Below are 15,357 nucleotides of genomic sequence, written 5' to 3' on the forward strand. Positions count from 1 at the left end.
AAATAAAGGTGGGATAAATATACTTTTTGCCCTCAAGTTTGCACTAATTCCATATTTGGTCCCCTTGTTCACAAAAGAATAGATTTAGTTCATCAGGGTTCACCAGTTTAATATTGTTTGTCAGTTTCGTCAATTTAACGTTAACTCGTCAGTTAATACATTGATGGAAACACGTTTGATTCTGCTGGCAATAACAGAAAATTGACGGAAATGACCAAAACTGCTAGATTGTTGAAACATTATGGGCTAAATCTATTTTTTGTGAATAAGAAGGACCGGTTGTAGAATTAAATTAAACTTGAGGGACTAAAATATAATTTTCCCAAATACTGCTAAAAAGAAGCAAATTTACACGCGCGTGCAGAACACCGCTTATTTTGAGAAGACCAAGTATAATACTCCAAATTGATATTATTTACAAATAAAATAATATAAAAAAAATTACAAATTGATATTTTTTATATAAAAAAATTGTGATGGAACTTAGTTGTCAACGCATTAATATTTTTTATTTATTTATTTTGTCATCACAATTCATTGATCCAATATTGCACATCGACTATTTTTTTTTTCAAAATGTGGTCTTTTGTCTTTTTGTGTTATAAGATAATTATTTCTTGGATAAATTACGGCCATCCTTGATATAACGTCAAATTATAAAAAATCCATACACCTCTGATATAAGGTTAAATTATAAAAAAAAAAAATCACCTTTGATATGAGGTCAAATTATAAAAAAATCTTCTTATTTAAGTAATTATAACTACCCATTAATTATGAATTTTTACACGTCCACCCTTATGGTGTTAAATTTCAACCGAATTTTCTAGATTCACTGGAATATTCTCTAGTTTGTACTTGTTTTGTTTAAAAATACAGTTCTGATGCACAACAATCTGATATTTTTACAAGTCAAAAGAAATATCTTATAATTAGTTTTTTTCAAAATGTGACATAATCTAGAAGAGGGTTTTTTCGTAATCTAACTTTGTCTTAGGGGCAGACGCTAATTTACCCATTATTTCTATTTCGCAAGTTGCCATGTGGTAGGGCATTATTATCCTAAAGTAATACACTAATTTTTATACTTTTATTTAATTAAGGACCATATTATCATTCAATTTCCTCAAAACTTTCGAATACAATTTTTGATTACCCATTGTAAGTTGTATGACAACTCACGAATGGGCAAAATTAGGAAAAAAATTATTAGCTAGACTTTTCTAAAACATACTCAATAAATATTTCAAATAATAAATTATTAACAACTTTTAATTTATTATGATTATCTTCTCCACAAATCTAACGGTGGAAAACAAAAGACGCTCAATAATTCTGAACACGACTTTTTTGCTCCTCTCTCTCTCACACACAAAAAACACACACAGAAGAAATTAATATTTAATGGTGATCTCAGCACCTTGTATTCATTCGTATTGCGTCGTGTCGGACTAAAAAAAAAGCAGGCAGACAGACATTTCTCTGCATCACAAATCTTAGAGAGAGAAAGCACATAAATTCTAGAGAGAGAGAAAAAAAAAGAAGAAATATGGGAGATTGCAGGAGAGTAGGCGTGGCAGTGGATTTCTCACCGTGCAGCAGAAAAGCTCTGAAGTGGGCTGTTGATAACCTCACCCGGAGCGGCGATCACCTGATTCTCGTCACCGTGCGCCCCGAAGGCTACTATGAGTCCGGCGAGATGCAGCTCTGGGAGGCCACCGGTTCTCGTATGCACCGCATCTCACCCTATCTTTTTCTCTCTCTAATTTTTTTGTTTGTTAGAACTGCATGTGACTTAATGTTTTTTGATCTGGTAAAAGTAAGATTTTTTTTTTCCTGTTAATTTTGTGTGTATTGTGTAGATCAGTGTTTGATCCGATTGTTGACCATAAGGATTTGACTTTTTTGGTTTATTGAAGGGCATTTTAGTAAATAATTGGTGATTTTTATCATGTGCTGGTAGAAAGTGTGGAGATTAAATAATTGATCTTGCTATTTATTTTGATTTTTGTTCATAATTAATTCATGTTATGTGGATCAATAAATGGTGTTTTAAGAGTTTTATTTTATAGTTAATCTGATAATTAATTTAAATTTATATCCAAATATTGAATGTATGAAATCTTAGCTCCGGCTATTAAATGTGTGATCTTGTTGAAGTCACATGAACTATGTATATACATAATTATATATATATGTATAATTTTTTATTTTTTATTTGGATTGTCTTAGGTTTTACCTGTTCTAGACATTTTTTTTTGTTTTCTCACAAATTGATTATTGTAATTTTGTTAGCGTTGATTCCTCTGAGCGATTTGACGAACGCACACATCATGAAGAAATACGGGCTGACCCCCGATCCCGAAACATTGGATATGGTCTCCACCGCAGCAAGTCAGAAAGAGGTAAAAAATAATTTGTTAACTTTTTTATAAAAAAGATTTATCAATTATAATAATTGATCTATTTATCTTTTGATGGCTTACGAAAATTGAAATGCAGATCACTGTGCTTATGAAAATCTACTGGGGCGATGCTCGAGAGAAGCTATGTGAATCCATCGACAACGTTCCACTCGACTCCCTTGTCATCGGAAACAGAGGCCTCGGCAAAATCAAAAGGTTTGACTAAAAATTGATATGTTGAATTTTTCGCAGATGTAGCTTTAGACGAATAAAAATGATGTCACGGTTGACTTTATTCGATGATTCGGAAAATTAAACGAAGATAGATTGATTTATTTGTGTACGATATTATTGCAGGGCTATTATGGGGAGTGTTAGCAACTTTGTGGTGAACAATGCTACATGTCCGGTTACCGTTGTGAAGAGCCACGACTAAAATGCGGTCGAGTGATTTTCTTGTGGAGTTTATTATTTGTGTTGTTTTCGAAACTCTGTTTTTTTTAGTGCTCTAATTGGTAATAATTTATGTTGCCTGTAATTGAATGTTGGAAGTTCTTTTTAGTTGTGTTTGTGTGCATCCTGTTGTAAGCTGAATTTTAGCCATTTGCAACATTGGGCAATTCAATAAAATGACAATTGGAAAATATATTCATTTGTTTTACATATGCTTATGGTTAAGTTGTGGCTAGTTCAATACACAATCTCCCAATAAATTAAATCAAGAAAAATAAGATAAATTTCTTTCTAATTGCTAGCCGTCTTCATATCGAAGTGGGCATCGCTTAAAGTTGGGTAGTCGTTCCTAAGTAAACGAGACCCAAGATTTTGATCCCGACGGGCTGCGGAGAAAACGACCCCTATTCAGAGTTTTAGTAGCGTCAATCTCCAACGTATTGTTCTAGACTATGTGTAATGTTCTCTAGTTTGTACTCGTTTTATGCAAAAATGCAGTTTCTGATGCACCACAATCTGATATATACAAGCCAAAAAATACGTCTTATGATCACCTTGTTTCAAAATTTGGAGCTCGAATGGGGTAAAATGGGTACAAACTGGAGAATATTGCACATAATCTAGAAGATTCCACTAAATTTGGCACCGCAAGAATGCATATGTAAGAAGATTCATAGTTAAGGGATAGCTGTAACTACCCAAAGTCCCAAACAGTAGGGAGTTTTCGTAATTTTACCTTACCTTAAAGATGACCGTAATTTACCCTAAATGTAATGGATAAACATCAACTCTCGTACAATAACTTGTCGAAATTATAAATCAATGGCTCATAAAGTTGTTGAACAATGACACCATATTCTTATATCCAAATGTAGGACTATCCTTGACAACAAAATTAAGACCACTGCTAAAAATAAGCAAACTATTTGATGTTCCTATTTTCACTCACAACTGCCCATTCTATTTACCGGTAATCAAACCAACTTCCCCACCTCAAAACACCATCCTATATCCCCACCATTTCCTATTCATTCCAACTTCATTGCCTTCCATCATTCCAAAAAAAAAAAAAAATCAAGAAAATGGCAATCCACAACACTCTCTCTCTCCTCATTCTCTCCTTCTCTCTCCTCATCGCCTCCCATTCCGCACAACCCGAGCTCTCTCCCGCCGCTTCCCCCACCGCACAATCGCCGCGTGCCTCGTCAGCGGGCCCCACGGACGACGGTACCTCACCGTCTCCTTCGCCGAGCTACGGCTCTTTCCCTCCATCGACAATCTCCGACCCCCCATCAACATCCATCTCCCCCAGCGCCGCTGACCCCCCGGCCGCCGCCGCGACATTGATCACCTCCACATCATTCGACAACGACGACGAGGCCCCCGCCAAACCCGAATCACCCGACGGGGAATACGAGGCTCCAGCCAAACCCGAATCCCCCGACGAGTCATCGGACTCAGATGACTCAGAAGACGACGATGACGACGAGGCTCCAGCCAAACCCGAATCACCCGACGAGTCATCGAACGACGACGACGACGGTGGGGCACCTGCCAAACTCAACTCATTCTCCACGTCATCGAACGACGACGATGGTCCGGGCGCCGCGAAACTCGACTCATTCTCCACGTCATCGAACGACGACGATGGTCCGGGCGCCGCGAAACTCGACTCATTCTCCACGTCGTCGAACGACGGTGCGGGCCCCGCAAAACTCGATTCCCTCGCCGCACCATCATTCGACCTCAGCTCAATCCTCGACACGTCAGCACCGACCGACGACGTCGATCCGAAAGTCAAGAAAATCTGCGACTCCACCGACCACTCCTCCCTATGCCTAACAACCATCGCTCCGCTCCTCAAGGGCAAAGACGACGTCCCCTCGGTTCTAGAAGTTTCCATAGGGGTGGGGTCGAAATTGTCCGACTATGCCCTCTCGCTCGCGAAGACCATGTCCGAAAAGCCCGGAATGCCGCCCCAGGTGCTCTCCGTAATCAAGGACTGCAAGGATAGCTACGACACCGCCGCGTACAATTACCAAAACGCCGTCGACGCTTTGCACGAAAAGGATATAGGTACGATGAACAGCATGCTGAGTGCTGTTATCACCAATGTCGGAGATTGCGAGGACGGGTTCTCGAGCATCGGGGAGACGTCCGTTTTCTCGGGCTTGGCCGAAAACTTGACTAATGTGACTAGCAATTGTCTTGCTATTATATCCCTCTTGGGTTGATCTTAATTTCTCATGTGAAAACACCCCCCTTAAACCCATTTGTTTTTATATTCAGAATGATAATATTTTGTTTTTGATGTTATATATAATATGTAAATTTCAGTTATTTACAGCATACCTATCTATATAGATGCTAATGCTATGATTTATTACATGAATATTTCAGAACATATTTTGTTACTATGTTTTAGTTATTGCATCATGGTAAAGAACAACATAGACTGCATCAAAGCAACTAACGAGAATAACTACTCGAAACCGAACAAACGAATTTCGTAATTTATTTATCGCTCTCGTTTTTACTCATCGTTGTTCACCATCAACTATATGTTCTGATATCAGCCTACAAATTGGATTTCAAAGGCTTATATGGTTCATAGAAGCGAGAAGTTAATCGTAAAAATAGCCGAAAATTTCTTCTCCGCAAAAACTCAGATAATCAAAAGCCAATAGCCAGTTCACGAAAACGAAAAAAATCGATAACAAAAGGACTCGTACATATGCTTAAACATTTGAATCCACGTATGTTAAATCTAACGGTGAAACCAACGTTTCAAAATAAGTGATGGCTGTACTAAATTGATTATGGTTTCTAATCTCGGGATACCTGATAGTGCAATCCTCTACATCGAAAACCACAACCGTCGAACCACAAAGCAACAGCACTTTGCCGTATTTCTTCAACACACGAAACGCCGTTTTACAGGTCGACTTCAAGAAACGATCGACGTACGAAACGCTGACCACCTTAGTCCAAGTAGCGTTTCCCAATCCATCACAATCACCGACAATCCACACATCCGCACTATCTCGATAATCGCACAGAGCATAAAGACATCCTTCGGATTCGTCCAGCATCGAACAAGAACAACCTTTTTCATTCACACAATTCGGCACCTCTAACACTCCGTACTCTTCAGTCTCTAAATCGAGATAAATAATATTCCATTCAGATTCCTTCTCCGATTCGCAATACGCAGTCCAGTGCATCGTCGATCGACCAACGACCCTTGAAACCCTCGATCGTTCTCCATCAATCGTTCTTCAAGCTATAAACTTTGACCACCACGTGACTACTGAAAAACAAGTCGTTGTCGCTATTGAAAAACCCCACAACGTTGTAATCATTACTCGATTTATCGAAACCAAATCCGTAAATGAAATAACTGCCGCGGATTATTTCCACACCGAAATCGGGCAGGGTTTTGCGAGTTCTTGTGCACGGGTTCCACAAGATCAAATCTTTTACACCGACGGCTAAACAAATCAATCCGTCACAAGATCCAACCACGCAACCTATATTATTCGACAGATCGATTGGAAATTCTGCATCTAATACATCAAAGGCTAATCGCCAGTTCGAAAAAAGAAAAAAAAAAAAAAAAAAGGACGATAAAAAGACTGGTACATGTGCTTAAACATTATAATTCCCAGATATTAAAATAACACAGAAGATTATCACCCTAATGGGGAGACTAAACTTTCCAAATAAGTGTCGGCTTGATAATATCGGCTATCGGTTCGAATCTGACGACTCCTGGCAGTGAAACCCTTTCCATCGAAAACCACAATCGACGAACACCAAAGCAACAGCATATACAGAGGCGATCTATTAGCATTCTCGGAAAAATCATCAGCATAAGGAAGTTCAACCAAGCCATCAACATAAGGAGGATAAACCAAGCCACCATCATAAGGAAGAGTAACCACCTTAGTCCAAGACTCGTTTCCCGATCCTTCGTAACCGCCAACCATAATCCACATATCCGCACTACTCGGATAAACGACGAGCACGAAAAGGTTTCCTTCGGATGCTCCCAACACCGGGCCTCCACATTTTAATTCGTTCACTTCGTAATTCGGCATCTGCAATTCTCCATACTCTTCCGTCTCTAAATCAAGATAAACAACGCTCCATTCCGATTCACGCCCCGACCCCGGCGAAGAATGACAAATCCAGTGCAGCTTCCCGTGAGCAAATGCACCTAGCTCACCCCTCACCCGACGCATGTTCGAACGGTTGACCGTAGTCTTCGTCTTCCATCGGTCGCTCTTCCACCGATTGTTCTTCGAGCTGTAGACTTTGACCTTCACCTCAGACAAGTCCTTATCAGTATAATACAACCCCACAACCTTGTAATCGCCGGTCGATTTATCGAAACCAAGCCCGTGGCTGCAACGACGGCCGCGCTTTATCTTCTCGCCGAAACGGGGCAGCTTTTTGTGGATTCTTGTGGATGGGTTGAAGGAGAACAAATCTTTGTCGTTACAGGAAAGGAGAATCAATCCGTCACAAGAACCGACAACGAAAGCTAGATTTTCTCCGGAACCATACGCGAATTCCGAGTGTAGTACATAAAAAACGGCGTCGTTTGACAACAGGGAGGGAATTGAAGATCGCTCAAGCTTCCCCTCGCAGGTTAGAATAACACTGTGGTGTGTGAAATTAGGGTTTTTCTTTGAGTTAAAGAGGTGGGTTTCGACGAATTGTTGGCTGGAAATTAGGGAAAGCCATGATTTTGAAACGCATTTGAATCTCAAGAGGGATCTTACCGGGAGCCTTGCGAGAATTTCAATAATCAATTCGTCTGGTAGTTTGGGAATCATAGTGGTTTCAGTATCTGATGAGCTGATCGGAGTTTGGTTAAACCCTAAAACCCTAAACTATCGCCGCCATCGTTGACTGCCGGTAATACCGCCGCGAAGCTCAACGATGAAGGAGACAACATGGCCGTGCAAATGGATAGGCTTCACCTTTAAGGCTTTAACAACTTTTCTTTACTATGAAAAACCCAATCGACTTTATTGCATTTAGCACCCTTAGTTTTGTTAAATTGCATTTAGCACCCCTGTTTTATCAAATTGCATTTAGCAGCACCCCTGTTTTATCAAAATGAAGAGAGGTGATATATTTTAGTGAATTTACTTTTATATTTCATAGTTATAAAGTCAAACCACTATAAATTAACTAACAAAATTCTATTAATTTAGCAAAATATTAAATTATCGAACTAATAATTTACAACGTTTTTTACAGAGTCAAGACCAAAAGAAATTATTATTCAAGTGATGTAATTAATTAACCGAGTCGAGACCAAAAGAAATTATCGAGATTCTACTGAAATAACCAATGAAACAAAACAGAATTCACCCCGAATCATGCTCGTAAACGCAAGTAATATTATAAGATCCAACTCAAGAGAGCAATTACCTTCCGGTAAACTAGTTCAGCTCTTTACAAAGTTCATAAGTTTTATGCATAATCATATCATAATATAACCTATACAACAGTCCGCTAAATTGAAAAACAAAAAAAGATTTACATATAAGATGCGTGCATAAAGACACAGCACCATAATCTTCATCCGCAGCGCGATAGAATCTTTTACTTCGGTCATCGACTACATAATACTAGTAAGAAATATTTACCAAAATACTTAGGACTCATTCATAAAGACAGCACCGTAGCCATTAGCTTTCAAGAACTTCTTCAACAGAAGAAGAATTATAGCAAAGGTAAGTCCGTAAATTGCCCATGTGAAGAGGCGGTCATCGGTAGGTTTGGCAACTCTTGATTCTGGCCTACGCATAGCTTGCTGTGGATTTGTGAGCACTGTGTGTGTTTCGTTTGGTTCTTCAATAATCCCACCGTTTTCAGTTAGATTGGGAAGTGCTTCTTCTTCTTCTTCTTCTTCTTCGACTATTCCGTCATCTTCAGCTGGAGTGAGAATAGCTTCAGTAGTTGTCTCTATGTCAGTTTGAGGACCCTGTGGGCTTTCTTCACTACCAGTGTTTGCCTCAGAGGATTGCTCGCCTTGAGAAGTTGGAAGCGCTTTGGTGAGCATATATTCATGGATCTAACAATAAGAGTGCCGGGTATTAGCTTAAGATGATGGAAACTATGATTTTAATTTTTAAATATTTTTATAGATTAGGGCAAAACAAACCTCGTCAATCAGCTTTTGGCGTTCGGAAGATCCAAATGTGGGAGCTGTATTGCGAGATTTAGTTGCAAGAGCTCGCCTCTCATCTTTTGGATAATCTAAGGATCCCAGTGCACCGTTTGGGCTGGTAGGCATGAATGCGATTAATGCTACCAAAGCAGTGCGCACTGCAAAACGACCCCCAAATGTGATTCTCATACACATATAAAACCAATAAAATATGTATACAAAAGAACACTGATTAAATATCTGCTGACTAAAGTAAGATTGCCACCAATCACATGTTGAGATATCCCAAAACAGAAACATGTAAATTGATAAAAGAAATTGATCAATGCACCTATGGATAAACGTTACATAAACCATATGTATTAATATCAACTAGTTTCTACAGCACATCCAAAACATCCTCCATCATGTAATCATGCATGACTACATACTTGCTTAAGCTAACGGAATAGTTGGGTGGGGTTAAAGTTCAATGTACTTAGAAAAACAAAAAATGTCTCAAACAAGAACATACCACTCCAGGATGGTTGCCAGTGCTCAGGGTGGTGATTTGAAATGCTCAAGCATATCTTTGTTTGGGTTTCAAACCGACCGTTGGGCTGTAAAAGATAATAAACAAAATCAGAGAAATCCAACATAAAGTTTGTGAACCTCGTGTTTAAATTATTCAACGAATACTGGTGAGCTGCTTAAGAAAAATGATGCAATACCGTCAACAACATAAATGAAGGCGGCTTAAAAGGATATTCAGCAGGCAACTGAATTCTTCCATGATATATTCCTCCCTCAAATTCAGAGTCTCTTGGCCCCCTAATTGCAAACTGCCATTCGAATATATTCTCCTGGGAGAAAAAAGATGTTCCATTACAGAGACAATGAAACTGGTTTGATGTACAAGAATTGAGAGAAAGAAAGATCATTATGTTTTTTTCTCGTATGCAGCATCTTGTATGAAATCAAAATGGACAGAAAAGGTAAAAAATGAAAAAAAAAAAAAGAAGAAAAAAAAAAAGAGGATCTCGAACTTTAAATCAAGCCGTAATACACAAAACAAATGTTATAAAAGAAGGGGGGAAAACGTGGATGCATGATCACAAAAAGAAAGAGTTCATTTATCCTTATTAGTTGATAACAGGTCAAATCTCATGAAATCAGTGTTTTCAATAGGTAAACTAAAACCTGTGCGTCGCAGAATCAGAATGGGGACAAACAAAAACCACGGGAGCAATAAATTAAGCCGGATACTTCTGATTTCCCAAGTCCATTATACTTAATCATATAAAAATCAAATTAATTCAGTTACAAAGTTCGAGTTGCCCAATGAACAAGCCTTGGTAAAAACTCTAAATCATCAATTTAAAAAGGTAAAATCATTAATGGTAGCAAAACCACATATTCCAAAAGTAATTACAGCATATCAAGCAACAATTATCTTCAAATGAACACCTCAATCCAGATCCATCCTTGAAAGCAACAAAACAAAAGGTAAATTCGGCAACGCTAAGGGATTCATTAGAACAATTTCTGAAAAAGGTCACACTGATCTGATCATTTCTCTTAATTTTGGGAAACCTCATTTTTCCAGACAATTAATTAGCTGGAAGAAAAACCCAAGGAACAAAATCACGTAACAAATCGTAAAATCTGGAGCTATCGTGCTAAAGCAGACGGTCATTAATCTCAAATTACTTTCCTAAAATTATATAAAAATAACAACCATTTCCAGTATATAAAAAAACAGCAAAAATTGGGGAAAATCACGAATTAACATCAAATTACAAAATAATTGTACCAAAAATTAAAAAAAGATACCTCGAGCGGTAGGCTCATGAAATCGTCAGAAGGATTCGATTGCATCTCTTTCACCTCCTGCAGAATCCTCTTCACGGCTGGGTTCTTCCGATTGTACTTGTCTTCCGCCATTTTTGCCTCTCGAGGTAGATCGGACCGCGCCAAACGAAGACGATAAGAACTCGCAAAATGTAAATTTACCAGGATAGAGAGAGAGAGAGAGAGAGAGAGTGTGTGTGTGTGCGCGTGTTGGTTGAAGAAGAGGTAGGAAATATTTAATATATGTGACACGTCATTTCGATGAAATATCTGCTGACGTGGTGCATGTTTATTGGCTGTTTGCTTCGTTCTTCTGCGGTTTATTTATTCCGGGCAATTTACGGTTTGAGCTAAAGACGCGTTTGTATTCGATCTTTTCCTTGACTTAACAAGTCAACGGCACTGCAGGGAGGAGGATAGTAGACCGTGCAATGCGGTCTACGGTACGCCTAGACTTAACAAGTTAACTTAACAAGTTAACAAGTTAACTTCTTCACGTTTCTGCATTTCGGATAAGTTTTGTGTTGGAAATTCGAAGACACCTACCGAACACCTGAAAAGCTAAAAACATGTTTGAATAACAAATTTTTAAATATTTTTGTCCTTTCCCAAATTATCTACATAATTTAATGATCGATTGCAAATTGATTGTTGCTAAAAAAAATTATTTTGAATATGTTTGTATATAATATATATAAAAATAATTATATATAAATAAAAACTTATATATTAGGGTAAATTACAACCACACCCCTGCGGTAAGATTTATTTACTAAAAAAACCCATCATTTTTTCATAATTACATCCACATCCCTGCAATTTATAGATTTCATACATTAACACCTTTTGTAGGGGGTTAAATGTAAGAAGTTTACAAAATGCAGGGCTGATGTAATTTCTAAAAAATCAGGGTTTTTTCTGTAATTACACTTTACCTCAGGGAGGTGGTTGTAATTTACCCTTATAAATATACTCCTATACTTTTAATATTTACACATTTCCCTATTTTTTTCCCATTTCCCCGTATCGCCGTTTCCGTGTCCGTGCTACACTGTCGATCATTCATTGTAGTTTTTTCTTATGAAATATATGTTGTCTCTTTCTATGTCCTTGTTATATCTCCGGCCAAATAAAATATTTATATTCAAACTAATGCCTTTCCATAATATAGACAAAATATATTCCATCAACAACAAGAATTATTATTTAATATTTATCAACACATATAATTATTGAATTTATTACATATATAACAACCTTTGAGGTGATCAAATACTAAAATAATTATTTTGTTAATTATTACATTATTACTAAAATGTTGAACAATATCTCCCAAACAGAGCAATTCTCCACCTCTGTTGCTTCAGATGAATACAGCTTAGAGAAATTAGCTAAAGAAAGTGGCTTCTATGAAGGTGATCAAGAATGGGGAGGCTCGGAATCAATTGACATGGATTTCTTTACTTGTGGTACAAGTTTATTTGCGCAGAGTACACCGCATACTTCATCGTGTGGTGATGAATTCAAGAAAATAATCGAGCCCGGAAAAACGGGGTTCGATCGTTTCCATTCGTCTTCGTCGTCCTTCGAGATTCTCAACAAGTACGGAAGCAGATGCAGAAGATTCAACGGCGAAAATAAAAATCTCCAAAAATATGGAACCGAAGCAAATGAACCGAGTACTTTTCGCCTTTCGATCGAGCAAATCATTCGAGTAGCTTCCGAAAATTTCATCGAGTATTCCACTTCCCAAATAAGCAATGAAGTGTCTATATTAAGCCACCCATATCCAAGTTCAATTTTGTGCCACTCCAAAGAAGATTCCCAAGCAGTTGAACTTGTCCAAAATCTACTCTTATGCGCCGAAAAAGTCAACGCAAAACAATACGAACGAGCGAAAAAAATCTTGCTCGAGTGCGATAGGATGAGTTCTCCAAAAGGGACTCCTATTCAAAGATTGGTGTTTTATTTCACCGAAGCTCTATACGAAAAAATCGATGGAGAAACGGGAAATATAACACGAAAAGGGTTGTCGAAAAAAACCGAGGACCCGTTAGAGGCATTGAAAAGCAGTGAAGAAACAATGATTGCTTTTCACAAAGAGGTACCTCTCTCACAAATCACTAAATTTGCGGGCATTCAATCGGTAGTCGATAATATAGGCGACGCGAAAAAAATCCACTTCATCATATTTGAAATTCGTAAAGGTATACAATGCACAATTTTAATGCAAGCACTTAGTGAAAACTGTGTAGAGCATCTCAAAATCACTTCTGTCGGGACGAAAACATCTAGAGCTAGTATGGAAAAGACAGGTACACAACTAACGAGCTTTTCGAACTCATTAGGGTTTCGCTTTTCTTTCAATGTTGTTATTGTGGACGATATATCGGATCTTGATAAAAGTCAATTCAAGATAGAAGAAAACGAAGCTATAATTGTGTACGCGGAGTTCGCTTTAACGAATATGATCGGACAGTCGGATAGGCTCGAGCATTTGATGAAATTAATCAAAGCCCTTAATCCATGCGTGATGGTGGTAACCGAAGTCGAGGCGAATTGTAATTCTCCGATTTTTGTGGATAGATTTGTGGAGGCTTTATTTTTCTACGGGGCTTCTTTCGAGTTAATGGGGGATTGTATGAAGAACGATGAGAAGCATAGGTTTATTGCAGAAGGGACGTGTTTTGGTTCTTCGATAAGGAATATTATTGCGACCGAGGGGGGAGAGAGGAAGATAAGGCATGTGAGTGTTAGTGTTTGGAGGGCATTTTTTGAGAGGTTCGGTTTCGAGGAAATCGAATTGAGCGATTCTTCGATTTATCAAGCAAATCTCGTCCTCAAGAATTTTGCGTTTGGAGATTCGTTTACGTTCAATTTCGACGGTAAAAGCTTGATTATCGGGTGGAAGGGGACGCCGATTAGTTCGCTTTCTGCATGGAAGTTGAAATGTACTACTTAGTGATATTTCATTTAGTATTTTTCTTTCCCAATGTTAGTATTAATGATCGGGGCAAATTACGGCCACTCCTTGAGTTATTGTCAAATTACGAAAACACCCCTCCTATTTGGGTAGTTACGACACCCCCTTAACTATGTATTATCTTACGAAAAGACCCCTCTAGAGGTAAATTTAGGGTTGTTAATTCGGTAAAACCGAACCGAAATTTCGGTACTCCAATATTTCATACCGTTTTACCAAACTAAATATACGATTTGGTTCGATAAATAACCGAATTATATAAATTTTATATAAAAGTATTTAAAGGGGGCTGACTGTAATCACCCAAACAATAGGGGTTTTTCGTAATTTAGCCATACCTCAGGGAGTGGCCATAATTTGCCCTAATGATCATCACCTCATTCATTTCAATATGCTTATAAGTTATAACTAGTATTAAGTGCTTTAGCTATCTCATAAAACTTTTCTTATTGGTTAAACTTATTTTCGATTCACAAAAAAAAAAAAAAAATTAAAAAATTAAAAAAAAAAAAATTCAATCAATTTACAGCACATTCTTGATTCTACACTATTTACAATAAACTAGCATTAGATATAGTAAAAATGTTACTACATGCAATTCTGCCCATGAACACGTGTGTATGTGTGTGTGTTTTTACATATATGATTAATTAAAACTGGTAAATCCCATCAATAGTTTGAGAATCAAAAGTATGCTGCATCCATGGTTTAATCAAAGGATCTTGCAAAATATCCATTAACAAACAATCATCATTAACTTGATGATCAGAAGCCAGCATTTCTTCGAGCAATTCGAGCCTCTTCTTCAAATCCTCGCCTTTCATCCTCAAGATTCTATTCTCCGATCCAACGGCCGTAAAACGCGCCTCGATTTCGCTAATCTTTCGCGCGATTTCGCTGCTTCTAGTTTTGAAATACGTGACTTGATTGTTCAAATCCTTAATGTGCTGCTCCCTTTTCATCCTCGAACGCCTCGCGGATTCGCGGTTCGATTTCATCCTCTTCATCTTCTTCTCGTCTGTGATTGCCGTAGACCTGTTTCCGTCGTCTTCTGATGAACTTGTTATGTTGTTGATCTTTCTTGACGACATTTTCTTGAAAAGAAATAGATAAAAACAAACTCCGATACGATCGAATTTTCGGATATTTCTCTTTGTTTTTGGATATTACAGATTAATGATGAATGTATGAAGAGGGGTAAAGAAAATGGGATTAAATTAATTAAATGGGATTAATTGAAATGCAATTGGGAAGAAAATGTGAAGGTTTTTGAGGGTTATCCATTTGAGTATATATAATGAAATTTTTTGGGAGTTCTAAAAGTAGAAGGATTCTTCAAATAGCTTACATTTGCTAAGAATTAATGGATACATGTGGATAATGATAGCGCACAGTATATATAAAAATTAATAATTTCGTTTAAATAATATATTTTTTCAATCTAAACCAGAAGACAACATGCTAATTTTTTTTTTTTATTATTTTACTAAATTAATAGA

At 37.6% G+C, this 15,357-nt stretch overlaps 6 protein-coding genes and 1 non-coding gene across 8 annotated transcripts; 3 read left to right on the forward strand and 4 right to left on the reverse strand.

Annotated features, from left to right (window-relative positions):
• Positions 1-1,281: 1,281 nt before the first annotated feature.
• Positions 1,282-3,051, forward strand: LOC105966598 (Adenine nucleotide alpha hydrolases-like superfamily protein). Its single transcript, XM_012991174.2, has 4 exons — positions 1,282-1,727; positions 2,296-2,405; positions 2,503-2,621; positions 2,763-3,051. Exons 1-4 carry the CDS (start codon positions 1,550-1,552, stop codon positions 2,839-2,841), a joined length of 486 nt encoding a protein of 161 aa, XP_012846628.2. The 5' UTR covers positions 1,282-1,549; the 3' UTR covers positions 2,842-3,051.
• Positions 3,052-3,854: 803 nt separating this feature from the next.
• LOC105966581 (uncharacterized) lies at positions 3,855-5,209 on the forward strand. The gene has a single exon (XM_012991148.2). The coding sequence runs from the start codon at positions 3,941-3,943 to the stop codon at positions 5,090-5,092; it is 1,152 nt and encodes a 383-aa protein (XP_012846602.2). The 5' UTR covers positions 3,855-3,940; the 3' UTR covers positions 5,093-5,209.
• A 273-nt stretch (positions 5,210-5,482) lies between these two features.
• On the reverse strand, positions 5,483-6,506 carry LOC105966574 (F-box/kelch-repeat protein At3g23880; the record flags this gene model as incomplete). Its single annotated transcript, XR_016032204.1, has 1 exon — positions 5,483-6,506. It is a non-coding gene; the product is annotated as an F-box/kelch-repeat protein At3g23880 (transcript).
• On the reverse strand, positions 6,502-7,868 carry LOC105966591 (F-box/kelch-repeat protein At3g23880). Its single transcript, XM_012991162.2, has one exon. The coding sequence runs from the start codon at positions 7,697-7,699 to the stop codon at positions 6,551-6,553; it is 1,149 nt and encodes a 382-aa protein (XP_012846616.2). The 5' UTR covers positions 7,700-7,868; the 3' UTR covers positions 6,502-6,550.
• A 384-nt stretch (positions 7,869-8,252) lies between these two features.
• On the reverse strand, positions 8,253-11,197 carry UBC32 (ubiquitin-conjugating enzyme 32). 2 transcript variants are annotated; one of them, XM_012991163.2, is made up of 5 exons: positions 10,858-11,197; positions 9,756-9,887; positions 9,560-9,644; positions 9,040-9,203; positions 8,253-8,949 (listed from the first exon to the last, which is right to left on the reverse strand). In XM_012991163.2, the coding sequence occupies exons 1-5, from the start codon at positions 10,966-10,968 to the stop codon at positions 8,530-8,532; spliced, it is 912 nt and encodes a 303-aa protein (XP_012846617.2). In that variant the 5' UTR covers positions 10,969-11,197; the 3' UTR covers positions 8,253-8,529. The 2 variants fall into 2 exon arrangements, with proteins under 2 accessions (XP_012846617.2, XP_088676608.1); XM_088820482.1 differs by having other exon boundaries at positions 9,040-9,417; positions 9,534-9,644; positions 10,858-11,083.
• A 989-nt stretch (positions 11,198-12,186) lies between these two features.
• Positions 12,187-13,996, forward strand: LOC105966573 (scarecrow-like protein 23). The gene has a single exon (XM_012991141.2). It carries the CDS (start codon positions 12,191-12,193, stop codon positions 13,835-13,837), a length of 1,647 nt encoding a protein of 548 aa, XP_012846595.2. The 5' UTR covers positions 12,187-12,190; the 3' UTR covers positions 13,838-13,996.
• Positions 13,997-14,425: 429 nt separating this feature from the next.
• On the reverse strand, positions 14,426-15,208 carry LOC105966572 (bZIP transcription factor 53). Its single transcript, XM_012991140.2, has one exon. The coding sequence runs from the start codon at positions 14,947-14,949 to the stop codon at positions 14,509-14,511; it is 441 nt and encodes a 146-aa protein (XP_012846594.2). The 5' UTR covers positions 14,950-15,208; the 3' UTR covers positions 14,426-14,508.
• Positions 15,209-15,357: the final 149 nt, after the last annotated feature.

This window comes from Erythranthe guttata, chromosome 7 (assembly GCF_056151865.1).
Source record: "Erythranthe guttata isolate IM_541 chromosome 7, IM_541, whole genome shotgun sequence".
In the NCBI taxonomy this organism is placed as follows: Eukaryota; Viridiplantae; Streptophyta; class Magnoliopsida; order Lamiales; family Phrymaceae; genus Erythranthe; species Erythranthe guttata.

What these genes read in the sequence shown, in the direction of transcription:
- LOC105966598 (XM_012991174.2), top strand. Translation starts at nt 1,550, where the DNA reads ATGGGAGATTGCAGGAGAGTAGGCGTGGCAGTGGATTTCTCACCGTGC. An exon ending in CCGCAGCAAGTCAGAAAGAG is followed by an intron (nt 2,406 to 2,502) that starts GTAAAAAATAAT and finishes ATTGAAATGCAG; the next exon opens with ATCACTGTGCTTATGAAAAT. An exon ending in GGCCTCGGCAAAATCAAAAG is followed by an intron (nt 2,622 to 2,762) that starts GTTTGACTAAAA and finishes ATATTATTGCAG; the next exon opens with GGCTATTATGGGGAGTGTTA.
- LOC105966581 (XM_012991148.2), top strand. Translation starts at nt 3,941, where the DNA reads ATGGCAATCCACAACACTCTCTCTCTCCTCATTCTCTCCTTCTCTCTC.
- LOC105966591 (XM_012991162.2), bottom strand. Translation starts at nt 7,699, where the DNA reads ATGATTCCCAAACTACCAGACGAATTGATTATTGAAATTCTCGCAAGG.
- UBC32 (XM_088820482.1), bottom strand. Translation starts at nt 10,968, where the DNA reads ATGGCGGAAGACAAGTACAATCGGAAGAACCCAGCCGTGAAGAGGATT. An exon ending in CTTCATTTATGTTGTTGACG is followed by an intron (nt 9,645 to 9,755) that starts GTATTGCATCAT and finishes TATCTTTTACAG; the next exon opens with CCCAACGGTCGGTTTGAAAC. An exon ending in TCTTGTTTGAGACATTTTTT is followed by an intron (nt 9,418 to 9,533) that starts GTTTTTCTAAGT and finishes TGTAGAAACTAG; the next exon opens with TTGATATTAATACATATGGT.
- LOC105966573 (XM_012991141.2), top strand. Translation starts at nt 12,191, where the DNA reads ATGTTGAACAATATCTCCCAAACAGAGCAATTCTCCACCTCTGTTGCT.
- LOC105966572 (XM_012991140.2), bottom strand. Translation starts at nt 14,949, where the DNA reads ATGTCGTCAAGAAAGATCAACAACATAACAAGTTCATCAGAAGACGAC.